The sequence below is a fragment of the Balaenoptera ricei genome, chromosome 10 (assembly GCF_028023285.1).
Source record: "Balaenoptera ricei isolate mBalRic1 chromosome 10, mBalRic1.hap2, whole genome shotgun sequence".
Classification (NCBI taxonomy): Eukaryota; Metazoa; Chordata; class Mammalia; order Artiodactyla; family Balaenopteridae; genus Balaenoptera; species Balaenoptera ricei.
This window is the reverse complement of record NC_082648.1, coordinates 99,667,225-99,694,349: the sequence shown is the minus strand read 5'-3', so window position 1 is coordinate 99,694,349 and position 27,125 is coordinate 99,667,225. Positions and strand designations below refer to the sequence as shown.

The window sequence follows — 27,125 nt, the reverse complement described above, 5'->3', positions numbered from 1 at the left end:
GGTAACTCTTTCTCCACTGGCTGGAGCTGTAAGACATAAAATGCCAGCAGTTGGCTGCTACATTTTCCATGATGGGGGAATCGGGGTTGGCTAGTGAAGTGGGTATACAGAAGCAGGAATAAAAAATGGTTTGAGGGGCCTTCCCTGGCGGTCCAGTGGTTAAGATTCCACGCTTCCACTGCAGCGGGCACGTGTTCGATCCCTGGTCAGGGAACTAGGATCTCACGGGACACTTGGTGTGGCCAAAAAAAAAAAGAAAAAAGGTATGAGAAAGAATTCTAAGGGGGTCTGAGTGGCTGGTTCTAGTTGTCCTGAGTCCCTGCTACTTTCCTGTCCTACAGGACCGGAACACGCCAGAGTCTTTGTGATAACTTCCCCTTCTTACCCAAGCTAGCGGAGGCGGGGCTTCTGTCCTTCACAATCATCAGTCCTAACTCATGCACATGGTCCTGATTGGGCCCTTTCCAGTTTCCTGATGAACAAGAGCAGCACCGGGCTCCTCGTCCTGGCCTCCCAGCTCCCTCCCCCATGCCTGACACCTCTACTCACTTGGATTAGCACTGAAGGAACTCGTGAAATCCAGAGCCTCAAAATGAAAGAAGTTCATCCCCTCAGGGAAGGGAGCTCAGAATACATTGGGGCTGGCACTGCCAGAGAAACTGAGGCAGTGTGGGACTGGCTACCCAGTGGGTGGTGCTGGTTACCCCCATTCTTGTGTGGGGTGATCTGTAAGGCACTGGAAGGGCCCTACCCTCCAATGGGTCCTTACAGAACCCACTCACCTGCTCACCTACCTCCGCCACGCCCTGCCTACCCTGGAAGTCCATACTCAGAGCACCGATTCACACGCTCACCAAATTCTGAGGGTTCCTATCCACCCTCCCCACCCCAGACTCCCAGTCCCAAACCCAGGTGCTAGTAACCCCCGGGTCACCCCGGGTGGGTCACTTCTCTCCATGCTTGTTTCCTCTTCCATAAAGCAGTGTCCTCAGTCCCTCTTGGTATTTGCCCAGCATCCCTTCCCGTCCTTTAGGTAACAGCTGCAACCTACCCCCACCCCCTCAGACCATGTGATCAGTAGGGCCAACTCCACCCCTGGCTCCCGGGGTGGGTGCCAGAGCTGCCTGGCAATCAAGGCACCCCCATCCCCTAAGCTCGTAAGCCTTGGGGGCTGACAGGAGCCCACCCCCTGAGGTTTTGCAGGAACAAGATGCGTGCTCTCTCCTGAAATCAAGGCACAAGGGCTGCGTGAGCCTGGGACTGCCAGGGCACCTTTGTACCACGTGGAGAAAATCCACCTGAAGGAAGCCCACAGGGCTTAAGAAGATGGAGAGAGAGAAGGATGGAGAGCTGGAGTGACCCAGTGACATCCTTGAGCCCCAGGGTCCAGCTGAGCCTGAGTCCAGAACCAAACCCTATTATTGCAGCTGTTTTCAGTTTGGTCTCTTGTGCCTGCAAGAGTCCTGGGCAGTAGTGTGGTGGGGAAGCTGCCTGGTGGGGGCGGGGGGAATCTCTGTGAGCTGCTAAATGCTCTGCTGGGTCAGAGGTCAGGGCTGTGAGACTCAGAAACAACAGGGCTGGGCCTAGGGTGAGGCAAGAGAGGTGCCGAGAATTGAATGAGGTGGCCCTCTTGCCTCGCTCTAACCTGGCTCTGCAACACAACCCCCTGCAATTCCTGGGTTTGCCCCAGGGAGGAAGGGCAGCCTCACCCCTTGAGATGAGAGAAGGCAGCTTTTGCTCTCACTGACTCCTAAGATGGGGCGTGTGCAAGAGCGAGCCCGGGTCTGGGGTCAGGAGGTCTGGTTCAAATCTCAGCCTGTTGCCCTGTTGCCTTGGCAAGTCCCTGTGAAAATGGAATGGCAGCTGCCTCCATGTGTTCTCCCCCTTTCAAGGAGGGGGACTTTTTTTTTTTTTTTTTTTTAATATCTTTATTGGAGTAGAGTTGCTTTACAATGTTGTGTTAGTTTCTGCTGTACAACAAAGTGAATCAGCTATATGTAAGGAGTGGGACTTTTTAAATGGACACACAGCCACCCAGCTCTTCCCAGCCTCCCTTGCAGCTAGGAGTAGCCACGTGACTATGTATTGACCGGTGAGGTGTAAAGGGAAGTAAGAGGTCCAGCCAGCAGGAGTGTCCCTCAAAGGGGCAAGTGGCCCCTTCCACCCTCCCTCCACCCTGCTCCTCGGGATGCCGAAGAGCCCCCTCGGATGGCACCAACCAGGACAACAGCCCTGCAGCAAGAGAGGAGCAACTCAGGTCCCCGAACACTGCATGGAACTGTCCACCAGATCAGCTCTGGACAACCTCCCTACGAACTGTACCGCGAGAAAGAAAAACGTTCTATTTGGTTTAAGGCCCTGCTGTTTTGCATCTCTGTGCCTGAATTTATATCCTAACTGGTTCTCTACCCCGGGGATTCCAGTTTGTTAAGGGGGGAGAGCACAAGTGCTACTGGTTTCTAGTGGGTAGAACCCAGAGATGCTCATCCCCCTACCTCACACAGAACAGCCCCCTTACAAAGAATGATCTGGTCCCAAAAGTCAATAGGGCCACTGCTGAGAAACTGCTCTTTCCTCTTGGAGATTCAGTGTTCCCATCCCCCAAATGGGGGGATATTGAACTATCATGTTTTTTATGAGGACCCAGTGAGATGATAGACATGATCCTACTTTTAGGAAAGGAGACAGTCCTGCAAAGATAGTCATGGAGTCTTTATTATTGAGATAAATTAAGACGGACGACCCCAAAGGAGGGGAGTGAGCAGGTTGCCAATCTATGTCCAAAAAGGAGGCAGTGGTGCCCCACAGAGAAGGAGGGCTCTAGGGTGGGCTTGGGGCCCCTGGTGCAGTGCAGGACCAGAAGGGCAGGGGCCCCGCCAGCGGCCTCAGCCTTGGGAAAAGGAAGGCATAGGGAAGTCCAGCCGAGGGAGGGGCGTGGGAACTGCTGGTGGTCCCCACACTGCCCACAGAGCTCACCCCATCCCCACCACCTCCCATCCTGCCTGGGGGCCCCCCCCTCCCTCTCACACAAACATGCTTCTCCTCCCCTCCACACGTCTGCCCACTCCCCTCAAATGTTCTCTCTATCACACACACACACACACCTCCTTCCTCTATGGCCTTGCCCCTTGCACACCCCACCACACACACTCATCCATGCCAAGCCCGGGTCCAGAGTGGTAGGGCTGGGCTGGACTGAGTTGACATCCCTCCAAAGGGGGCCCTTTCCTTGGGTCAGCTTTGAAGCCTGGCCCATGAAGCTGTAGGGTCGGTACCACTGGCTGGAGTGGGGAGCTGAGCATCACCGAGGATCTGGTAGGGAAGTGGGAGACCTGGAGGCTCAGGACAGGCAGCGCAGCCATGCCTGACGCCGGGTGGAGGGGCAGGAGCGCTGGGCAGCACAAAGGCACTGGGGGGCCGTGGGGCGTCCCCGGAGCTGGGGAGCGCAGGTGTGGGGTGAGCTGGCTTGACCCGGAGAGCAAGCCCTGGGCCATCAGCAGCGACACCTCAAGGCACCCAGGTGCCCCATCTCCCCACAGCCAGGGTCCTCCCAGAGCCCCTCCTCCTGGGAGGAGCCAGGCTGCGAGGGAGAGCCTGGAGGACCAGGGGTTCTCCTCCCTCTGCCCCGGGGTCTCCAGGCCGGGCGGGACGGGAGAGGGCACCCGGTGCCCACTCCCCACCGCCAACAGAGCCGGTCAACTCAGACCTCGGGGCCCCCGAAGGCCAGGTTGTCGCGAACCATCAGTGTCTTGCGGAGGTCACGGTCCACCAGGGGGCGCTGCATGCGCCACTTGTGCGCCTCCTGCAAACCGGGCTCGAAGTAGTAGATGCAGGCGCCGAAGCCCACCAGGATGAGGACAGAGATGAACAGGTAAACAGGCACGAACCAGTCCAGGAAGTGCGGCATCGCGGCGGCCTTGGCTGCTGAGACACGGTCGGTGAGAACCAGCAGAGAGGCTGCTTATCCCACCCACCCTCCCAGAGGGGGACCCGCAGGCTTCACAGAGCCAGGAGGTCAGAGCTTCACCTTACGGATGGGAAGACGGAGACCCTGGAGAGTGGAGGGCAGTGACTCAGCAGCCCCGGCCCCCTGACCAAGCACACAGCTGCCCCCACCACAGGGGCCCACTCAGGTCCTACTCACCCTTCTACAAGGAAGCTTATAGCTGAGGGCTGGCCCTGGCTCAGTCCCTCAACAGTATGTGTGCCCTCAGGCAAGTTGCTTAACCTCTCTGGGCCTCAGCATTGTCCCCTGCAGAAGGGGATGCTAACAGAGCCTTGTGGGGATTCAGTGAGGTGACTGACCCCTCAGGGCACTCAGTAAAGGACAGCTTGGGCCATGCCTCCTCTGAGCCGCCCCTCCCGGCTCTGACTGTGCATTTGCAGAGGCTGCCACTTGCTAGGCCCCTCACAGATGAGTGGGTCCCCAGCCACCCGTGCATCCTGGCTAGGTGTGGCTTGGTGAAAGCATGGTGAACAACCACCCATCCCTAGGGGATCTGGTTGATATCAACAAGCTCTGCACAGGCTCCCGAATTCAGGCCCATGCCCCATTTTATAATTATAAGAGTATGGACACAGGTGCCAGCCCCAAAAGACTTGGACATTGGTTTCCACATCCGTAAAATGGGAGTGAAAACAGTATCTAGGTCATAGGGCTGTTGTGACTGTTAAAAGAGTTAATTTGCGTAAAATGCTCAGAACCAGTGCCTGGCGCTTACCAAGTGCTACATAGTAGTTTGTTCTTATTCTCTGGGCCTCAGTTTCCTTATCTGGAAAATGGGCATAGAAGTAGGACCCACTTCTTAGGGTCTCTGTGAATGTTTAACAAGACAATGCCTAAGGAGCATTTAGCAACATGCTGCTTGGTGCAGAATCGGCACTCAGTGAATATCAGCTATTGTTATTTCCAGTGCACCAGAGGTGGGGAAAGCAGGAAAGTGGAAGCTAGCAGGTTTAAGGTGCTTCACAAGTTTTACATACACCCAGCTTCTTTAGAATGGCTCAAAGGTGCCCACATCTGCTCTCTGCCAACCTTGCCAGCCTCATCTCCCACACTACGTGCCATCACAGGGAACCACTTGTCAATCACCTATGTGCATCTGCATGTTATACAGTCTACATCTTTGCATATGCTTTCATTTTCCTTAGAATGTCCTTTGCATTCATCTTCATGTGGCAAACTCCTGTACATACTTCAAAAGCCACACCACAGGTTATCTCCTCCGGAAATGGAATAAATCAGGGCCCATTTAACCCACCCTCAACCCCTTCCTGAGGTGTGAGAAAGGGGTAAGGTGAGGAGCCCCACTTCTGCCTGTCAGGCAGGGAGACCACAGTCAGAATGCAGTCACAGACCTTACAAAAGGCCGATGGGGTAGGTGTTACTGTCCACATTTTACAGATGAAGAAACTGAGGCCAAGAGAGGTTCACTAACTTGCCCTGAGTTACCCAATTGAGAAGTGACAGAGCTGGACTCCAACCCCCCAGCGATGTCCTGAGGTTTGATGGGGAAAATACCTGAACAGAATGAAATGAGCAAAGGCCCACCTTGTCTTCTAGGGAGGGAAGAAAGGGGATGGATGGAATGACCTCCAGGGCAGGCTGAAGAGAAGCTCCAGCTTTTCAGACCTCTGTCTCCAAGCTCCAGCTCCTCTTGTCCCTCTACTGCCAGGTGGGTCTACGAGGTGGGCTGTGACCCCAGGGGAGGGAGAGATGCTGCCTCCCAGTCCTGCGTCCACCCAGAGCCCCTCCCCTGCCCTCCAGGGTCCCCACTGGCTGTTCTGAAACACAGTGTCTCAAGGTGCCCTATTCTCCTCATGGAGAAATAAAATGAAGAGTGTGCTAATGGCCCAAAGTCAGGGTTACAGCAGTGTCCTCCTAACCATCTGCCCTTCTGTAGAGCCAAAGAGAGGGTTCAGAATTGCTTGGTGTGGCCTGCGTTTAGGGGGAGGTGGAGAAGGGGACCTACAAGCAGAAAGGCTGCTCCAAACTAGCCTGACTGAGGCCAAGTGATTCGTGCCCCCTCCCCTGGCCCCACCCAGGACCCCAGCCTCCTTTGAGCTTACACATGAGAATGGGGGACTTGCGCAGAGCAGAAGCCATTTCAGCTGCAATGCTGTGGGCCTGTGGAGCAGTGTTCAGGGTCTCCCAACCTCTCCAGCCCTGTGAACAAAATCCCAGGCATTCTGGGGCAACTGAGGACCCCAGACCTTCTCCTGGCTTCTCAGAGGACTGGCTTAGCTGAAGCAAAACATTCACTGGCCTTCTGTGTGACCTTGGGCCCCTCCTCACCCTCTCTGAACTTCCAGGGTTCCCTGCACAGTGACGGGGTGGGGGCGGGGGCTATCAGATGATCTATAAGGAATTTTCTAGCCCCCATTCCAGCTAAAGTCCCATCCAGGACAGTGTGAGGGTTGCAGAGCCCCTCTCCCTTCCTCCCAAGCACCACTCAATCCCCCACCCCGACCCCCGTGCCCGCAGACCCACCTCAAGCCCTGCAGATGCCTGTTCCGGGGGCTCCGGGCTGAGCGCACAGCCTCGGCCTAAGCAGCTCAGTGTCGGCCCATGGACTCAGTCGCAGCTGCTGTCCCCAGAGATGCTGCCATCTGCAGCCGCCCCGGGTGCTGGAAGCAGAGAAAGGGCGAGGCCAACGCCCCCTATGGGAGACAGAGTTTCTCAGGCCCAGGGGCTCTGACTGGGCCAGGAGGGGGCAGTCCTGGGCTAGCTCCGGCAGCCTGTACCTCTCCCTGCCCATTGGAGACCCTTCTCTCTGCCCCCCACCCTCAGGATAGCGGGAGGTGGGACCTGCCTTAGCCAATCAGCAGTCTGGCAGAGCAAGGGCTTTATCCTCTGTTGCCCTGGCAACCAGCCTTCTCTTCAGGATCCCTTGCACTGTGCACATGGTACAGAGATGACAGGCAGAGCAGGGTTGGATAAATTCGGGACAGATGGGAGCCACCCAGCAGGCTGCTGGACCCCACGGCTACTAGACCTAGAGAGGAAGTGGCCCCTACCAAGATAACTAGGAGGATTTGGAGACTTGTCATTTGAGGGTAGGGAGAGATTGGGGTCCCTGGCACGTGGGTAGGACACAGAAGCAGTGACCAGTAGAGCCAATGAGGGTCATGTGTTATAGAGGGAAGAACCAAGACTGAGATTCTGGACACATTGGTCCACTGTAGCGTAATTTACCATATGCCAGACACTGCTTTCAGTACTTTACATATTTATGTTAACTCATTTATTGGTCATCCAAGGTCACATGGCAAAAGTCTCAGTGCCAGGGTCGGAGCCCTAGCCTGGGCTGCAGGCCCGCTCGCAGGGGCTGCCCTCCTGGTTCTGCCTCACCAGCCCCAGAGGCCCCCTGGCTGGGATACGGCCTGAGAGAGTCGTGGCTCCCAGCCACGGAGCCCTCCCCCCCAGGCCAGGACTGGGCCCTGCATCACTTCATCTGGTCCTCCAGCTGGTTAGTTGTTGAAGCCCACTTTGGGGTTGAGGCAGCTTCGGCTCAGAGACGTGAAGCTGCTTACCCTCTTCTTCTTCAAGGTCACTCAGCTTCTCAGTGACAAAGCCAAGACATGTGCAGGGGTGGGCTGGAGGTGAGGGTCCACCTCCCAAGCCTGGGTCCTCCCCCCTATGCTATAGACAGAGTGTTTGCAAAGTTTCAGAGGCCCAGTGAGCATTCCATAAACAGCAGTGGTTATCATCTCAGGAGGAGAGAGCAGCCCCAGAGGCCCACGGGGTGGGGAAGAGTCTTTGAGGAACCATCTCCCTGGGGAGTCCATTCCCAGAAACTGAGGACGGGCAGGTGGCAAAGGCTATGGGTAAAATGGCTTTGGGTCTCTGGGTCCCCCACCCCACAGACACCCTGCCAGCTGTGGGACCATCTGGGAGTCCTGCGAATGTCCTCTCCAGCATATGTGGGCCAAGGGGAGTGAGTTTGAGTTTTCAGAGAGATTTTTATTAAGATCTAAAGTACATACAGTAAAATACAAACCTTAAGTGATGAACGTTTACCTGTGTATACACCTTTGCAGCTGCCACCCAGACCATGTCTAGGATATTTTCATCATCCCAGACAGTTCCCTCCTGCCTCTTGCCAGTCAATACCGCCTTCCCAAAGGCACCCACTGATCTGATTTCTGTCACCATAGATTAGTTTTTCCTGTATTTGTATTTCACATAAATGGAATCTTATGGTATGTGCTCCTTTGTGTCTGACTCCTGTTGCTCAGCACAATGCTTTTCTCTGCACTGACGATGTTGCCTTACCAATGTACCACAGCTTATCTGTTCACCACTGAAGGACATTTGGGGCATTTCCAGTATTGAACTATGATGAGCAAAGCTGGCAAAGTGCCGTTGAACAGTTTGAAGTGGGAGGGCAGAGAGGAGGTGGGGGAGGATGAAAGGGGCACAGAGAAACTTTTGGAGGTAATGGATACGTTCATTATAAATTGACTGTGGTGGTGGCTTCCTGGGTGTATATTTATATCAAAACTTACCAAATTGTACACCTTAAATATGTGTAGCTTATTATGTGTCAATTACACCTTAATAAATCTGTTTTTAAAAGTGATAAACAGGGGACTTCCCTGGTGGGGCAATGGTTAAGAATCTGCCTGTCAGTGCAGGGGACACGGGTTCGATCCCTGGTCCTGGGAGATCCCACATGCCGCGGAGAAACTGAGCCTGTGCGCCACAACTACTGAGCCTATGCTCTAGAGCCCGCAAGCCACAACTACTGGGCCCGCGTGCCACAACTACTGAAGCCCGCGTGCCTAGAGCCCGTGCTCTGCAACAAGAGAAGCCACCGCAATGAGAAGCCCGCGCAGCGCAATGAAGAATAGCCACCGCTCGCTGCAACTAGAGAAAGCCCGCACGCAGCAACAAAGACCCAACGCAGCCAAAAATAAATAAATAAATTTATTTTAAAAATTGATCAGCGGCCCTTAGATATTGTTTTAGCCACGTGATTCTTTATTCACCCAAAAGTTTATGGGAAGCTCAATATGTAATAGGGATGAAGCCAGAGCTGCTTCTGTTAAATGGTGGGGTGGGGTTTCTGGGCCCTACGTACTCAGCTTCTCCCCTGCCCCTCACGGTGCCCCTGAGGCATCTCCCCAGGGTTTCACAGAAGTCAGTTTGAAAAACACTGGCCCAGAGGGTCTCTGATGGCCCTGCAAGTTCTGGGTGTTGATGATACAAGAACCTCCAGGTCTGGGTCTGGGCTTCCTGCCAATATCTACACTTCATCACAGTATGGGTCTTACGCACAACTATTTTCTATTGCACTACCTATGGGACAAGCACCAACTCACCTGACCCCTCAGCCAACAGTCACCTCCCCAGCAAAGTGTAGCGGGGGCCCCCCAGGGAGCCTTAATGCACCTTCATCTGGGCTCCAGCTGCTTCCCATGCTGGCTCTCACCCACTGTGCTGCCTTTGGTTGTTGTTATCTGCCCGTCCACCACCGAAACCTCTGTGCCTGGGTCACAGTGTCCAGCACCAGGCCTGGCCCAAGGCAGGCACTCAGCACAGTTGGATTGAATGGGTCTCAGCTCAGCCCCTCCTGGAACGTGCTGAGCAGGGTCCAGTGTCTTTCCTTGACTCTCTAAGGGCCTCAGTCACCTGGCCCTCGATCACCTCTCTAGCTTCACCTCCTCCACTCCTCACGCCACCTGCTTCAGCCACTGGCCTCCTTGCTGCTCCTCAGAAGTGTCAGGAATGCTCCCCACTTGGGGTCTTATCACTTGCTGCTCCTTCTGCCTGAATCCTCTTCTTCACTATATTTATTTATTTATTTAGCATTTTTATTTTTTTCCACTTTATTATTTTTTAACATCTTTATTGGAGTATATTTGCTTTACAATGTTGTGTTAGTTTCTGCTGTATAATAAAGTGAATCAGCTATATGTATACATATATCCCCATAACCCCACCCTCTTGCGTCTCCCTCCCACCCTCCCTTCTTCACTATATTTAATTGGCTCCTCTCTCACCGCATGCAGACATCTGCCCAAACATCACCTTCTTTTTTTTTTTAAAGGAATTCCTTTATTTTTATTATTTATTTATTTATTTATTTATTGGCTGTGTTGGGTCTTCGTTTCTGTGCGAGGGCTTTCTCTAGTTGCGGCAAGCGGGGGCCACTCTTCATCGTGGTGCGCGGGCCTCTCACTATCGCGGCCTCTCTTGTTGCGGAGCACAGGCTCCAGACGCGCAGGCTCAGTAGTGGTGGCTCACGGGCCTAGTTGCTCCGCAGCACGTGGGATCTTCCCAGACCAGGGCTCAAACCCGTGTCCCCTGCATTGGCAGGCAGATTCTCAACCACTGTGCCACCAGGGAAGCCCCAAACATCACCTTCTTAGTGAGGCCTCCCCTGACCTAAAGTAGCTCCTCCTACCCATCACGTTCTATCCCCTAGCCCACCTTACTTTATTTTCCTAGTACTTACTACTACCTGACTGTCAGGGAGTCCCCTCCATGCCCCGTGCCATGGGGAATCAAAGCACCATCTGTGCTGGGGCAGGGGCTCCCTGAAGCCATGTACTTCCCGCTCTTTCTAAGCAAGGTATAACTAGTTTGGTTCACAGTGAGAAGGATTTAGGTTAGACAGGATGTATGCCTCTTTTCTTCCAGATGTCACAGTAATGAACACACTGTGAGATCACGGTCCTACTCCCCCATCACACTGAGTTGGTCAGTAATGTCTGATTCATCTGTGTTCCCAGGGTGGGGCATTGGGTCTGCCCTAGGAAATGAATGAATGAATCACTGCTGAGAATAAACAAATGGATGTAAATCAATTAATTCATTCAACAAATATTTATTGAGCAACTACTATGTACCAGACACTTTTTAAAGTGCTGGACATACAAACTGACAAAATCATTGCCCTCATGTATCTTATGCTCTAGTTGGAGAGACAGACAATGAGCAGATAATTATATAACTGATGGGAGAAGCAATCTGCTGTGGGCTCTGAGTCCCTGCAGGTTCTTGCTGGGCATATGCCAAGAAAGCAGGGCTCTGAAAGCTCTTTACCCAGGCCGTTTCTAAGGGTTTGTTTTTGCAGCAAGCAACCTTGAGGGTTGGAAAAAGAACAGGAAAAACAAGCAACCGGAAAAAGAACAGGTATGCCTACCACTCACTATAAAAGTGGTGAATTTCTAACCTCTGTGTTCCTCTCCTATAATGCCATCCACGAGGTGTACAGGCAAACATGATGGGTGGGTCCTTTGCAGGGCTTGCGGGACATGGGGAAAATGACACAAACAAAGGTAAAGCCACAGCTACTGCTTTTACCTTGAGTAATAATGTCCTTTGTCCCTTACCCAGGAGTTTCATGTCTTCTGCAGCATCCATGAAAAGGTAACAGACTATTACTAAACAGTAATAAACAGTAACAGTTTATTAGTTTGTAAAATCTCAGGTGCTGCCCAGTTCTAGTCAATATGTGAAGTGCTATTGAGAAAACTGAGCAGAAAAGGGGAGAGAGGGATTATGGGAGGGCTTGCTATTTTAGATAGGGTCGTTAAGAAAGCCCCCTCTGATGAGGTGACATTGCAGCAGAAACATGAATAAAGTGAGGAAACAAGCCATGTGACAATTTGGGAGGAGAGCATTTCAACCAGAGGGAACCACAGGGCCAGGGGTCCTAGAGCCGTTGTTAGAGGGAGAAGGGCAGAAGATGAGGCCAGAGAGACTGTCAGGGGCCAGAACCCACAGAGCCTCAAAGGCCCTGTAAGGCATTTGCAATGTACCTGAGTGAGAGGAGAACTATCGGTGGGTTTTGGCCAGGGAAGTGGCCTGCTCTGATTTCTCTTTTTAAAGGATGACTCCGATTGCTGTGTGGAGAATAGCCAATAGCCCTGGAGACCAGGGTGGAAGCAGGGAGCCAGTGAGAAGGCTCTTACAGTAGACCTGGTGAGAGATGAGAGTGGCTTCTCCTGGTGGTGGGGTGGAGGTGGTGAGAAATGGTCGGCTTCTTGCATTTTAATAATAGAACCCACAGGCTTGCTTACGGATTGATTGTGAGGTGCGGGGAAGGGGAGCCAAGAATGACCCAAGATTTTGTTCTGAGCAGCTGCAAGGACGGAGTCAACTGAGATGGAGAAGATGTGTGAGGGACAGGTTTGGAAGGAATCAAGAGCACCTTGAATGAGCACGAATAAATGAAAATGAATAACTGAATCACTGAATATCTTCTTTCTCCCAGTCGTGAAATAAAAGTCTTGTCCCGCAGGCAGCAGCACCCTATGTGCCTAGAGCCAGCGGTGGAACCTCCCCTCGGAAAAAGCGGTAGTGGTTCCTTTAAGAAGGCCCTGCCCCGCCCCCCACGAAGTCCCGCCCAGGCACTGTCACGTGACCCGCGATTACGCACACGGGGTGGACCACAGGGCGGTTTGAAAGCCCGGCGCGCACCGTACGAGCGGTGGTTCGTCCTGTCCCTGGGATGTCGGTGTTGCGGCCGCTGGACAAACTGCCTGGTCTGAACACGGCCACCATCTTGGTAGGCGTCAGCAGCCCAGATTCTCCCGCCCGCCTTTCCTCCCAGGCTGTGCCTCAGCCGCCAGGTCCCCTGCGCTCTCTGAGGTGCTGGCGTGGGCTATTCTGGCTGGGGTGTGGTGGGCCGGAGAGCCACACTCTGAACCAGTCGGAGTAGCTGCCCTTCTGAGGCTGAGGGACGTCCCCACCAATAAGTGCGCAGTTTCTGATTGGTGGGGCGGCTGGGCGGGGCGACCGCGCGCGGGGCGCGGTGCCGGGTGTCCAAAACTCGGTTTTCCCGCGTAGAGGGGTCGGACCTCCGGGAGAGACAAGGCCTTTCCAGGAAGGGTCCGGGGAGGTAGTGAGTGCTTTCCGGACAGGACCGGAGAGGGTGCAAACCTCGGGCCCTCTGCCGGTAAAAGGGTGCCTCGCGCGCTGGAGCCGGAATCTTGGGTTCGCGGCCGTCCGGGCCCTCCAACGGGACTGCTGTGTCCAGGTGTCAGTCTGTCGCCTTCTCTCTCTGGGCAGCTGGTGGGCACGGAGGATGCTCTTCTGCAGCAGCTGGCCGATGCGATGCTCAAGGAGGATTGCACATCGGAGCTGAAGGTGTAAGTAGCCTTATGCTGGGGTGTCCGATCGCTGGCCTGGGCGCAGGGGAGAGCGGGGTTGGCGGTAGGGGGGCCGCCAGAGAGGCGGGCACAGGTGGAGCCGCTTGACCAACCCCTCGGAGTCTCCGTCTTAACGCGTGATCTGTCCCCGTCCAAAGGCATCCTCCATCACTGTCACAGTTTTTCTATTTTCCTCTAGCACTTGTCACTATAAGAAGTTTCCATGTTTCTTTACTTGTTTGCAGTCTGCCACCCCTAGGGACACCAAGGTCAGCCCCTTGAGGGCAGGGACTTTGACTTTTGCTCACTGGTGAATCCCCAGTGCCTTGAGCAGTACTTGGCACAGAGTACATGCTCAGATACCCCCCAAACTTGGAGAAAAAGTAACTAAAGTATATTTTGTTTTCCTTTTTCTAACTGAGAGGGAGTAGAAACAGCTGCTGGCAGGAGTCAAGTGACTGAATACATGTGGGTGTCATTTTGTTTTCCTTTTTCTAACTGAGAGGGAGTAGAAACAGCTGCTGGCAGGAGTCAAGTGACTGAATACATGTGGGTGTCATTCTCCCTGGTAGAAAGATTATGTTCTCTTATTCTACCTAGTATGGGGCATTTCCAATTCCCACAGAGGAAATACCCTCTAGATTTGGATCATTCTCCTTCAACATAATCTTTCCCTCAAAATAAAGATTGTTCATATGTCCATCTGTGCTCTACCTATCTTGCCAGGCTCTTTGGCTATAGAACACCAAACACTAACCAATAATCTCAAACCCATAGCTCAGAAATAGGAAAGGATAAAAAAAAAAATTAATTTGGGACTTCCCTGATGGTCCAGTGGTTGGGACTTTGCGCTTCCGCTGCAGGGGGCACGGGTTTGATCCCTGGTCCAGGAACTAAGATCCCTAATGCCATGGGGCAAGGCCAAAAAAAAAAAAGTCAAAAAAATTAATTAGCATCAGAGTAAATGGAAAATGTGGACAAAATTGCCTGCATTAAACGAGATGGAAACCACTGGCAAAAAAGAGAGAGTCACATGACTTGCAAAAAATCTGATGAAGAACCCACTCTGGGAAAAGGGGAAGAAAGCTCCTTTTTGAGTGCTTTGTGCCATTGAGAAATTTAATAGGAACATGAATTTTTAAAAGAAGCGTTCAAAGACCAAATAATAACAGAATAAGAGGAAAAGGGAGGTTGCAGAGCTAAGGACAAAAAAGGTGAAAAATAATACCATATGAGATCTAATAAATACATAGAAACAGCAAGGATCAGAGTAGATGTGGTTAAAGACTTAATTATTTACAAAGAAGAAAGATTTGAAAAATTACAGCAAAAGTGTTTGAAGTGTAATAGAAGAAGACTTCCCTGGAATGAGTGAAGAGTTGAATTTGTCCGTTAAAAAGGGTACATATATCTTGTTCCAGGAAAAATGGACAATTATTTACTTCTGAAGTAAATAATTCTTCAGACTTTTAGGCGGGAGAAGCAAATCACCCATATGGTCATCTGTTCATTTGTTGTCAGGTGTTTTCGGCTCTCTGCATTTGGAGTGTTTGGCAGGAACCAGCTTTGACCTTTTGTGGTTATGTGGAGCCATGTGACTAGTTCTGGCCAATGAGTTGTGAGCAAAAATGATTGTCTCTTTATTGCTGAAGCATTTAATTGCCAGTGAGAGACCTTCCTCAGTACCCTTTGTCTCTCTCATGTTCTAGAGTGGCAACTTCATTAGCTGAGGTCCGAAGTTATGGTTAGAGCAAAATATAAACGTATATAATAATACCATCAATAATAGCAATATAAATGTACATTTGTAAGTTTTGTCCAAATGGTAAGGTAGATTTTAAGAATGCTAATTTTCTCACTTTTCTTAATAATAGAGAATCAATCCCATATAGGTAAAATTAAAACTGTTAAAAATGATACCAACTTACTTATTTTTTCCATAATCTTTTTTTAATTGGGTTCTTTGAGGAAATAATTTCTTGTGATTAAAAAATAATTTATCCAAAGTTCATCTTTTTTTTTCAGTTCTACTTTAGTTATTTTGCTTCCACTAAATTCAGATAAAATTAATACTATTATCCTATTTTTATTTATTTTTATTTTTTATTTTTTGGCCGCACCATGCCCCTTGCGGGTTCTCAGTTCCCAGACCAGGGATTGAACCTGGGCCACGGCAGTGAAAGCGCTACATCCTAACCACTGGACTGTCAGGGAACTATTTTTCGATTACATCTACTGTATTCTAGTGTCTGAATGTGTATACATTGTGTACATGGAGAGATGTTTAGAAAAATGTTCTAATGTTAATAGTTATTTCTAGGTAACTGAACTTTTAGGAGTATGTGCTTCTTTTTTAACTTTTGTGTTTTGTATACTTTTTGGTATTCTTAAATTATAAGCTGAGGGGTGGGGGGCAGATGAGTAATAGTCATATGTGGAAATGGGCAGAAGTAGAGGATTCAAAAAAACCCTTCAGGTGGGTATTTGACATTCTGAGACTAAGTCCAGGCAAGAATGATGAGGGTGACTTGCCCAAGGTCACATAGCTGATAATTGGCAGACTTGGGATTTGGGGCCACTTCTGTCTTACTCCAAAGAGCTTCAATCCTAACCCCTAAACTTCACAGTCCAACACCCTCCCCGCCTTCTGAGCCTGGTCTCCCTCCCAGCATGCAGTGTAGATGGCTAGCCTCATGCCATCTTATATCCAGAACTCCCTGTTGCCAAGGCAGTTACTAAACTTTCTGGCAGGGAGAGTAGAGCAGGAGTCATCTGGATAGGACCAGCTCTGCCCTGCCCCTGTGCTCACCTGAAAAGTCTTGCTTCAGGTGAACAGGAGAGGAGCTCTTGACAGCCTCTTCCCTGTGACAGGTGGCATGTGAACAGTCATTGTGATGTGGGTACGTATTTAGTCCTGCAATTTCTTGTTTTTCAGCCACTTGGCAAAGTCCCTCCCTCTGCCCTCCAATGTGAATCGGCCCCGAATTGACTTGATTGTGTTCGTGGTCAACCTTCACAGCAAACACAGGTGAGAGCCGGAGGATGGGGGCTGCCAGGCTCAGGTAGACCTGGCTCAGGGATGTGCTGGGACAGTGGCCTCACTTGTGATGGGAAGGAGAGGAGACAGGGAGAGGCTGCCTGGGGTTAACTTAGACCGTGAGGAGGGGGGAGCCAGTGGCCAATGCACGATGTTTAAAAGACACTGATAAATGCCAGCAGTGTCATCTGTCATTTGGCTCTCTGAAGCCTACTGTGTATCCCTGACAGCAGGCACAGACATGAATGAAACAGACCCCTGTCCTCAAGGTCCATTAGGGGAGGAGGCTAGACTTTTGAACAGACAGTGACAGTACCTGCGATGTGTACTGTAAAAAGAAGGAAGCATGGGGCTGTGAGAGCCCAAACAAGACCTCTGACTCTCAGGACTTAGGTCAGGCTAGACTTCCTGGTGGAGGTGACATTTAAATAGACACCTGAGAGATGACGAGAAATTAGCCAGGGAAAGATGAAAGTAAGCAGAATGTTCCAGGTGAAGGGTTTATGTAAAGGGCAGGAGGAGCGTAGTGTGTTCGGAGGACTGTCAAGGCCTGTGCGGCGTCAGAGCCCAGTCTAGCGTGGGGCTGTGGCAGTGGCAGCATGGGTGGTGTTGATGCTGGTGGCCTGATCCGGTCTCCCTGTGGTGCTGGCAACCCTGGGGACAGGACTGCAGCCAGCCTATAGGGAGTACCGAAGAAAGGTCTGCCCTCTCCCTCCTGGGGGACAGCTGGCTAAGAGCAGAACACAGGGTCCAGCACAGAAACCAAGACAGACACCTGGGCCTGTGGTAGGGATCAAGGGAAGGCTGTGGTGGAAACACCTGGGAATCCAGTGGCATAGAGACACCAGATACACGTAGCATCAGGACCAAGTCCAGACCGCACTTCCTGACCAGTTGGAACCAGTCAGCGGTGACTTAGGCCCAGGTGGGGCTGAGAAAGGGCTGAGATCTGCCATGGTTGCCAGAGGGCCCTGGCTCAGCAGATCTGTTGCTCTTTGGGTGAGATCTCTCTGTTCACCAGAAGGGACACTGGCCCAAGTCTTTGGAGAGATCCTGCTTCACAGCCACACTTAGGGGCAGGGCCACTGTTGCTGTTGGCCTCAGGCTGTGTTCATTCAGGCTGAAGCCTGACCTTTGAGATGGCTTTTTGGCCAGGAAACAGCAGGTTCCTTCATCACTCCCTGGACACGAGTGAATGAAAGCCTCAACCCAGAAGGTCAGGGTACCCTTGCTTAGAGGAAAAGAGTGTTTTCATATGATTGATATGACTTAAAATCACTGTAATCTTATTGGAAAGCAATTCAGCAATACTTATCTACACTTAAAAAAGACACATACTGGGCTTCCCTGGTGGCGCAGTGGTTGAGAATCTGCCTGCCAATGCAGGGGACACGGGTTCGAGCCCTGGTCTGGGAAGATCCCACATGCCGCGGAGCAACTGGGCCCGTGAGCCACAACTACTGGGCCTGCGCGTCTGGAGCCTGTGCTCCACAACAAGAGAGGCCGCGACAGTGAGAGGCCCGCGACCGCAATGAAGAGTGGCCCCCGCTCGCCACAACCAAAGAAAGCCCTCACACAGAAACGAAGACCCAACACAGCCAAAAATAAATAAATAAATTAATTAATTAAAAAAACACATACTGTGACCCAGCCATTCCACTTCTAGCATCTGTCCTACAGAAACGTTTGCTTGGGTGTGTAAGGACCTGTGGGAAAGAAAATTCACGCAGCATCTTTCGTAACAGTGAACAACTGGAGACCGTTTAAATGTCCATCACAGGGAAAGTAGTTTGTGGTACTGTGTGGTCATTCCAAAGAATGTAACAGAGATGTTGAACCCAGTTAGACCCAACTGGATGCTTGTACATATCACTGTCCGTATTTGCATATGAAAAATATTCCAGAAGAATTACACCCCCAACTGTCAGCAACAGTTATCTCTGGGGAGTTGAAACTGAAGGTGGTGCTGGAGACGGGAACTTTTACTTTTTACTTATACACCCGTGTTTACTGTTTGATTATATTACGAACTTGAGTCACTTTGTAATTAAAAGTAGTTTGGGAAATTCCCTGGCAGTCCAGTGGTTAGGACTCCTCGCTCTCACTGCCGAGGGCCCAGGTTCGTCCCTGGTCGGGGAGCTAAGATCCCACAAGCCGCGTGGAGTAGCCAAAAAAAATAAAGAAAGAAGGAACTACCATATGACCCAGCAATCCCACTACTGGGCATATACCCTGAGAAAACCATAACTCAAAAAGAGACATGCACCCCAATGTTCATTGCAGCACTATTTACAATAGCCAGGTCATGGAAGCAACCTAAATGCCCATCGACAGATGAATGGATAAAGAAGATGTGGTACATATATACAATGGAATATTACTCAGCCATAAAAGGGGATGAAATTGGGTCATTTGTGGAGACGTGGATGAATCTAGAGACTGTCATACAGAGTGAAGTAAGTCAGAAAGAGAAAAACAAATATTGTATATTAACGCATATATGTGGAATCTAGAAAAATGGTACAGATGAACCGGTTTGCAGGGCAGAAATAGAGACACAGATGTAGAGAACAGACGTATGGACACCAAGGGGAGAAAGTGGCGGGGGTGGGGGAGCGGTGGTGGTGGGATGAACTGGGAGATTGGGATTGACATACATACACTAATATGTATAAAATGGATGACTAATAAGAACCTGCTGTATAAAAAAATAAAATAAAATTCAAAAAAAAAAAAAGTAGTTTAAAGATATGAAAGGACAAAGTATTCCTCTAGGGCTGTTTCCTGTCACCCTCCTCTCGTTCTCTGGCCTCTCTGGGATCAGAGGCCAGGCAGCTTCTGCTTTCTCTGTTGTGAGGCTTGTCCTCTGCTTTGTTCTCTCGCCCTGGCCACTGCAGCCTCCGGAATGTTGAGGAGTCCCTGCACCATGTGGACGCCACCTTCTTCCTGGGGAAGGTGAGCTTCCTCGCCACAGGCGGTAAGTGCATCCCTCCCCCGCCGCTCACCCCCTCCCCCGCCAACCCAGGGCAGGCTGCGGCTGGGCCTGTGGTGGACTCCTTGCAAAGGCAGCCTGGGTGATGGAAAAAACATGCGTTTTGGAATCTGATGTTGTCAGTCTTTATAAAGCAAATCTGAGCTGATCAGTCTGCCAAGTTAATTCCGCTGAGATAATGGATTAGAGGTGCCTAGTGGCTCTCTGTGGCTTTCAGAGTAAAATCCAAACTCCTGTAAAGGCACAAAGTATTTTACAGTTTGGCCTCTGCCTTCCTGTCTTATCTCCTATCACTCTTCCCTTCTTTGGCTCGGCTTATATTTCTCTGAGACTTGGTAATATTAACAGTGGAAATAATAATAGCTACCCTATATCGAGCACTCACAATAGACCAGACACTGTCCTAAGTGCTTTGTTTCTATGTTACTTAATCTTCACGACAGGTACTACTGAAGTAGGTACTATTTTCTCTGTTTTGCAGCGGAGGAAACTGTGGTCACGAGGTTAGGTAACTTGCCCAAGGCCCTGCAGCTGAACAGTTGTAGAGCAGAGATTCACACCTAGAGAGTCATGTTCCAGAGCCCATGCCTTCAATGATTATACCATGTGGCTTCTCTCAAATACTTTTTCCTCTTCTTTATCTCGCTAACGCCTATCTTCTGCCTCCTGGGGGACCTGACCGGCCCTGCAGTCTGGGCCCTCAGGGTGTCCATCCCACACGTGCCTCTGTCAGAGACTCCTAACCCTTCTGCCTACACTGGTGGTGTGTCTGCCCCGCCAGCTGCACTGCGAGCTCCTCGCAGGAAGGGCCTGGCACGGATTATTCTCAGCAAGCGTTGGTGGATAAGTGAACACCAGGTCACTTCTGTGTATTCATTCATTGACTCTCTGTGGTAACTCAGCAGGGTAGGGGTTGTTACTATCAGTTCATAGATGAGGAAATTCATGTTTTTATTGAGCACTCTATCCAAGCCCCTTCAGCCTATTTTCTGATTTGATGATCTTGACTGCCCTGAAAAGAAGGTAGAACAGGACTGTCACCCCACTGACTAGTAAGAAACTGAGGCCCAGAGAGGGGAAGTGAACTACTTGGCCCAGTGCTTCCTAGATGACAGCCGTGAAGGTAGAGATTACAGGCCGTGGCTTCTTTGCAGCTGGGCGGGAGAGCCACTGCAGCATTCACCGGAACACCGTCGTGAAGCTGGCCCGCACCTACCGGAGCCCCCTGCTCTTCTGTGACCTGGAGGTGAGGACCCCGAGCACGCGGGTCGAGGGACGGAGCAGTCGGCACACAGTGGGCCTGGCAGGGATGCTTCTTGGAGGCTCGTTGCGTCCCCTAGTGAAGGGGATCCTGATGTGGAGACGAGATCCTCGTTTGAACCCTGGCTCTCCTGCTCACTGCCCTGGCGTGGGTCACCGTAAGCCTTGGGTTCGCACATATAAAATAGGGTGATGCTCCATGTGCATCTTGAGTTCTGCTCGTGCACCAGGCGCCAGCACCTCTTGCTTTTGCGTCGTTCTCTCTACTCGTAACTAAGTCTTGTGCGTGTACCTGTGGGTCCCTGTTAATATCTCACTTCCCTGCTGGGGTTAAGTGCTCTGAGGCCAGGCATCTTGTCTGCCTCATGAACCAGCAGTAAAGGTGCCCAATGTCCCCCTTACCTCCCTGGATTGCAGACCTTGTCTGGTCCCAGCCTGGGGCAGGGGGTCGAGCAGGCAGCAGAAGGGGAGGCTGGGTAGGTGGGTAGGTGGTTGGATGGATACATATGATATTGGTTCTGCCCTGACTTGCTTCTGTTGGTGTTTCTCACGAGGTGACTGCTCATTGTGGGGTTAGCACAGCAGATTTCTATTTTGCTGTTGAATTTTGCTCTTCAGCCTCTCTTTGTGCAGTACGGAACCTGATGACTTTTTGCTAAAGGGTCCTCAGCAGGAGTTGACGCTGCTGCCTCTGGGCTCCCAGGGCCTGGGCTGCCCCACCCGCACACCAGGCCTGCTCAGTTGGTTTTGAGATTCGTTTTAAAGATTTGTGTTTCTGCTCTGTTCTGGGTCTTGCACCTGTTCCCAAAAGCAACGTGATGTCGTAAGAGGGAACTGAGTCAGTATGTGGTCCCTCATCACCAAGGGTTCTTACTCTGGGGTCTGTGGACCCCTCTAGTCAGAAGGGAGAAGAATTCAGGGGATTTGCGGACCTGGACGAGAAAAAAAAATTACTTCTTGTTTTCACTAACCTCTAAGAGAAATTTATCATTGTGAATGTAGGCAAGAGATGTCAGTAGCATTAGCAGAACCTGTGACTGTTAGCAGTGGAAGCGGCGGACATTGCCATGTCCCGTGGGGATTGGGGCAGATCTCATTACTACTCCGACACTGCAGAAGTCATTAGACCTGCCCTAGATCTCATTCAGTGCATCGGTTAAGATGTACAGATTTGTGTTTCACATTTGATGACTATTTTAAGAACCCCGACTCGACCGACGCTCTGATCTCCCAGGTAGGACCTGAGGCCCAGGGCACCCCTGAGGGGCCTGTCCCTGCAGGCTTTCCTCACAACAGGAGAGGCGAGACGTGCTCACAGTCACCCACCCCCAACACACACACACACACACACACACACACACACACACACACACACACACACACACACACACACCCTGCCTTCTCTTGGCTCTGAAGGGGAATCGCCATCTTTGCTCCACAGTTGAGGTGCGCGTGGTGGTGCAGTTCTGTGTGTGGTCAGGAGGTGGCAGGCTGTACCAGGTCCTGGGTTGTCCTCTAGCCTGAGAACTTCTCTCAGAAAAGGTCTGTGGCCGACTTTCTATTTCCAGCCAGCAGCAGCCCTGCTGAGAACCTAGACCTGGCATTCTCTCCCACAAAGCACCCAGTGTTTGCACGGTCAGCACTCCTCGTACCGCTGCTGTCCTGTTCGGGGCACACTCCTCCGCTTAATCGACTTGGAGCCTCACCATATTCTGAGGCCTTTGCGTGGCAGGAATTATGAGCCCCGTTTTACATATGAGGAAACACCCAGGGAGGTGTGGGATTCGCCCAGTGAAATTATTTCCCAGCTCCGCTGATCGGGTCCTGTGCTGGTCCCTGAGAACACAAATGCCTCAGACGTTGGCCCTGCCTCTCAGAATCAAGCAAAATAGACCGACATGTAACATACGCAGCAGCAGAAGGATTTGCAGAGCTTTGGAAGCCTGGCAGTGGAATTCAGTCATTCCTTCCTGTAGGTGACGGGGCAGTCATGATAGGGTCAGAAGTGGGATTTGGGGGCCACATCTCTGGAGTATGATGTGTGGATGGGAGGAGGCCTGGCCAGAGGCAGGAGGGCTCGGGACGAGGCCGCTGCGGGAAGCAGACTGTGGAGTCCGAGTGAGAGCTGCAGCAGTTTGGAGGGATAGTTCAGAGGCAGAGGCCGCAGACCTCAGAGGATTTATTCAACAAGTATTTCTGGACTTCCCTGGTGGCGCAGTGGTTAAGACTCCGCCTGCCAATGCAGGGGACACGGGTTCGAGACCTGGTCCGGGAAGATCCCACATGCCGCGGAGCAACTAAGCCCACGTGCCACAACTACTGAGCCTGCGCTCTAGAGCCCACGAGCCACAAGTACTGAAGCCCTCATGCCACAACTACTGAAGCCCGCGAGCCACAACTACTGAAGCCCACGTGCCTAGAGCCCATGCTTTGCAACAAGAGAAGCCACCGCAATGAGAAGCCTGCACACCGCAACGAAGCGTAGCCCCCGCTCGCCACAACTAGAGAAAGCCCACGCGCATCAACGAAGACCCAATGCAGCCAAAATAAATTAATTAATTAAAAAAAATAATAAAACAAGTATTTCTTACATAATCTACAGTGCGCCGAGCACTGTTCTAGGCACTAGGGAAGCAGCATAGAGCAGAACAGTTTTAAAACTCCCAATTCTGTTCTAGTGGAGGAAACAAGGTGAGGAAGTAGAATGTATGGCATGTTAGAGAATGGAGATGTGACCTGTCAGGTGGTGGTAAAGTGGCAAGATTTACATAGGAGTTGAAGGGGCTCACTAAAAAAAATGACCTTTAAGTAAAGACTTGAAGGAAGGTGCTGTGGAGGCTCCTGGTGGAAAGGCCCACTAGGTTGGAGAAACAGCAAGTGCAAAGGCCCTGAGTTTGGAACTTGCCTGCTGTGTTCAAGGTCCACAGGGAGGCATGGGTGGCTGGAGCAGAGCTGTGGGAGATGAGTCAGAGTGACCGTGGGGCTTTGTGGGTCGTAGGACAGGTGGTGGCTTTCACTCTGAGTTAGACTGGAGCAATGGAAAGTGTGGGGGACACAGCCTGACTCGGGTTTTAAGTGGGTCCCTGCAGCGGTTGGGAGGAGAGTGGACTGAAGGGAGACAGGGGCAGAAAGAAGGAGATGGGCCTGGGGACTGTGTCTGGAAGAGTTAAGCGTGGCCTGGGCGCAGTGGTGTCTGGGGAAGAGGGAGATGAGATGGTCTGTGATGCTGGGTGTTTCCAGGGCCGGGCCGACAGATGTGCTGATGGCCTGGATGTGAGACAGGAGAGGAAGAAGAGTCAAGGTCGACTCTGGAGTTTTCAGTCTGAGCAACTGGAAGGACGGGGTTGCCTGTGGCTGAGATGGGGGTGACTGCCGTTTGGGGGGACTCCCAGGGACTCCGTCTCGGACACACTAAGACAGGAGTCTGTTAGGAGTCTACCCAGAAGCCAAGCGGGCAGCGGCACACGTGTGTCTAACACTCAGGGGAAAGGTCTGGAGATGCAGTTTGGGCATACTCAGCAATTAGATGGTTTGAAGGTCACGGAGCTGGATGAGGTCACCTGGGGACCGAGTGTGGGGGAAAGAGATGCAAAGGCCAAGCCCTGGGACCCCCAGCAGTTAGATGTCACACAGAGGAGGGAGCGGCCTGCGAGGTGAGAGGAGAAGCTGCGGAGGGTGGGGTCCCGGGAGCCAGGTGGAAAAGGCCTGTCAAGGAGAGGGAGCAGCTGCGTGAGATTCTGCTGAGAGGAGACTCAGTGCGAGTGAGGCCAGTGTGATGAGGACTGAGACGTCGCCTCTGGACCTAAAACCCAGGATGTCATGGGTGGCAAATGGTGGAGAAAGAGCAGGAGGGCGTGGGGCTGCCTGGTCACCAGCTTGGGTGACTGGGTGGATGGTGGCACCCTTTCCCCAGTTAGAGAGGGGACAGGGGAAGGGGGAGGTGCTTCTGAGGGCACCTGTTGGTCAGGGGAGAACATCTGAGCATCACTGTTGATTCTTCAGCATTTATAATGAGCACCTCATCTGCCCGCACCATCTGGTGCCAGGCCCTAGGACAGTCTTGTCGCCCCGCCTAATCCCACAGCTCCTCTGGGCCCACCAGCCCTTCAGAGGCCCTGATACAGGAACCGTCTGTTGATGGTGCCTCCCTGTCCTCGGAAAGGGCCGCTCTCTACCCACCCCTCCCTTCTCTCCCTGTGAGCGTCTCTCTCAGACAGATCCCAGGGAAGGAAGCCTTTGGGGCCTACTCTGCCCCAGCGTTGGTTGGGACTAGCCCTGGTTCAGATCCCAGCTCTGCGGTCACTGACTGTGTGCCTCTGGACAGTTGACCTAACCTCGCCCGCCCAGCTTGCTGAGCCTTCATTTCTTCTGGAGCAGGGGTCATCGTCTCTGGTATCCCTGGAGGGTGTTTAAAGGATTCGGTAAGCTGAGGTGGTTGGAAACGGCTCGGCGAGGTGTGGCGCGGACAAGGGCGTGGCCATGCTGGGCAGCGGTGCCCTGAGCTGTGCCCACATCCCAGCGCCCCGCTCCCCTGGGCAGCCCGCGGAGCTGCTCCACGTGAGGGCAGCAGGCCCCTCACCGCTGTTCTCTGCTCTTCCTCTGCAGATAGGAGACTTTCGAGTCACCATGGCGCAGCGCCTGGTCCGCATGCTGCAGATCTGCGCCGGCCACGTGCCCAGCGTCTCGGCCCTGAACCTGCTGTCCCTGCTGCAGAGCTCTGAGAACCCCTCCCTGGAGGACCTGTGAGGGCCACCAGCCCCCGGGCTGCCCCTCCCCATGGCTTGGTGCCCGGCTCAGTAAACAGTCACTGTTGCTGGCGCTTGACAGGCCGGGGTCAGCGGGCAGTTCCCTCAGGGCCCAAAGTCCTCGAGCTCCAGCGGGGCGTGCTGGGAGCAGAGGGTGGGGAGGGAGCCCAGCTGGTGGGACTCCAGCCCCCTCCCCCTCCCACGCTCACTCCAGCAGAGCCCCAGGTCTTCATCCATCTGACGTGTTCTCTCTCCACTTAAGACTTCAACTGAACAAAGGGTCCGTGGCTAAAAAAAGTTTGAAAATCACTGGTCTCGTCCACCACTCTGATTCTGCAGATGAGCAAACTGACTCAGAACAATTAGGAGTCGGGTAGGGGGAGCTTGGACTCTATGAGCCCAGTCTGACTCCGCATCCTGGCCTTGCCATGCTTATAGGACCTGGTTGTTGCCTCTTGGGGCCTCAGTTTTCCCAGGTGTGAAATGGAGATTGTTCTACTTACCCTGTTGCATTGTGAGGATTGTATGAAATGGTGGAGGTGAAGTGCCTGAGGTTGTATTACTCTTGCGCTTGTTTGAGTGCTTGATGTATTTCGTAATAAACGTGTTAATGCTTACACAGTGCCAGGTAAGCACTCAATGAACAGTTATTTGAACTATTATTTGAAATCACACAGAGCTAAGTTCAAAAACTGGTGCACATCCAGGAATTACACTGTGAAGTCTTAAGGTTGTGAGAATTCAGTGAGAGAATCTGACCGAGGGCTGGTTTCTGGGTTGGCAGCAAGAGATTGTGCAATGACCATTGCTTTCCTTCTCCTTTGGGTCTCATTAGAATTTGTGGAAGTGCTGGGATTAGAATCCAGAAACCCTGGCAGCAAGGTCTGGGCTCCTGCTGCTCCGCTATGGCCGGCTGGGCACGCATGTGAGAGCTTGGGGGTGAAGAGGAGGTCTGGTGGGAGAGGCCTCAGGAAGAGAGCCAGGTCCCGGCTACCCTGGAGCGTGACAGCGCCCTCCCAACCCCACCCAGCTTGTGCCCCGGCCTGTCCTCCGTCCTCAGGCCTCAGGACCGACCGGCCCTGCTTGATGCCTTGGACGGTGCCAGCACTGCAGGGCCTCTGCTTTGACGTCACCATGGCAGCCGCAGCTCATGCTCTCCACTGAAGGATGGGCCAACCTGAAACTCGGCGCAGGCGTCATAAGGGTAGGGCCCGCCTTTCTCCTCTCCTTGGGTTCCTTCCAGACCTGGCCCAGCGCCCCACCCCTCGTGTGTGCTCCGTAAGGTTTGCAGATGCCTGGCTGGCTTCCACAGAGCCCCCTCAGCCCGCCGAGAACCTCAGCTGCCAGCTGTGGAGATTCCGGTTCAGGCCCCAGACGTCACCCACCCGACCTTCTCAGAGCTTCACACTTTACATTACAGAGCCCTTCTCACACAGTCGCTCCTGCCACCCTCCCCACAGACCTGTGAGGTTGACAGTGTTTCCCCATTTCAGTTAATGAAACTGAGATTTGTCATCAGAGGCTTATCCACAGTCGCACAGCTAATCGGAGGCAGAGACAACCTCTGGCCCCAATTCTCTGCTTTTTCTCTCTGGTTGTTCTCTTAGGCACCTAATCGTTGAACAAAGGTTTGGGTATCTCTGCTGGGCAGGCCCTGAGCTGAGAACACAGAAATGGTGGACACACAGGCCTTGAGCCAGAGAAAGCAGCCGTTTGGAAGGGCAGTCTCCCATTAGCACAGGGGGAGGCTTCACGGAGGGGAGGGCGGAGAGCAGGCTAGGGGCCCCGGCCCACCGCAGGAGGAGGGTGGTGCAAGCCTCGGGCTCCAGCAGGCCTGGGGCACAAGGATCGCCCAAGGACTCCCAGCATTTGGGAAGGGAAGCCAGCTTCTGTGCTGAAGTTGGGGTGGGTCTGGCTTGAAGGAAGAGGCTGGCAGTAAAGGTGGGCGGTGAATCTGCGGGGAAGGGCAGGATCAGCAGAGGTCCAGGAG

General features: G+C 52.4%; 2 protein-coding genes across 2 annotated transcripts; one reads left to right on the top strand and one right to left on the bottom strand.

The window, feature by feature from the left end:
* Nucleotides 1-3,700: 3,700 nt before the first annotated feature.
* Nucleotides 3,701-3,907, bottom strand: SMIM45 (small integral membrane protein 45). Its single transcript, XM_059934915.1, has one exon. It carries the CDS (start codon nt 3,905-3,907, stop codon nt 3,701-3,703), a length of 207 nt encoding a protein of 68 aa, XP_059790898.1.
* An 8,504-nt stretch (nt 3,908-12,411) lies between these two features.
* Nucleotides 12,412-25,754, top strand: CENPM (centromere protein M). Its single transcript, XM_059934879.1, has 6 exons — nt 12,412-12,518; nt 13,022-13,101; nt 16,037-16,129; nt 19,036-19,115; nt 20,285-20,376; nt 24,996-25,754. The coding sequence occupies exons 1-6, from the start codon at nt 12,462-12,464 to the stop codon at nt 25,134-25,136; spliced, it is 543 nt and encodes a 180-aa protein (XP_059790862.1). The 5' UTR covers nt 12,412-12,461; the 3' UTR covers nt 25,137-25,754.
* Nucleotides 25,755-27,125: the final 1,371 nt, after the last annotated feature.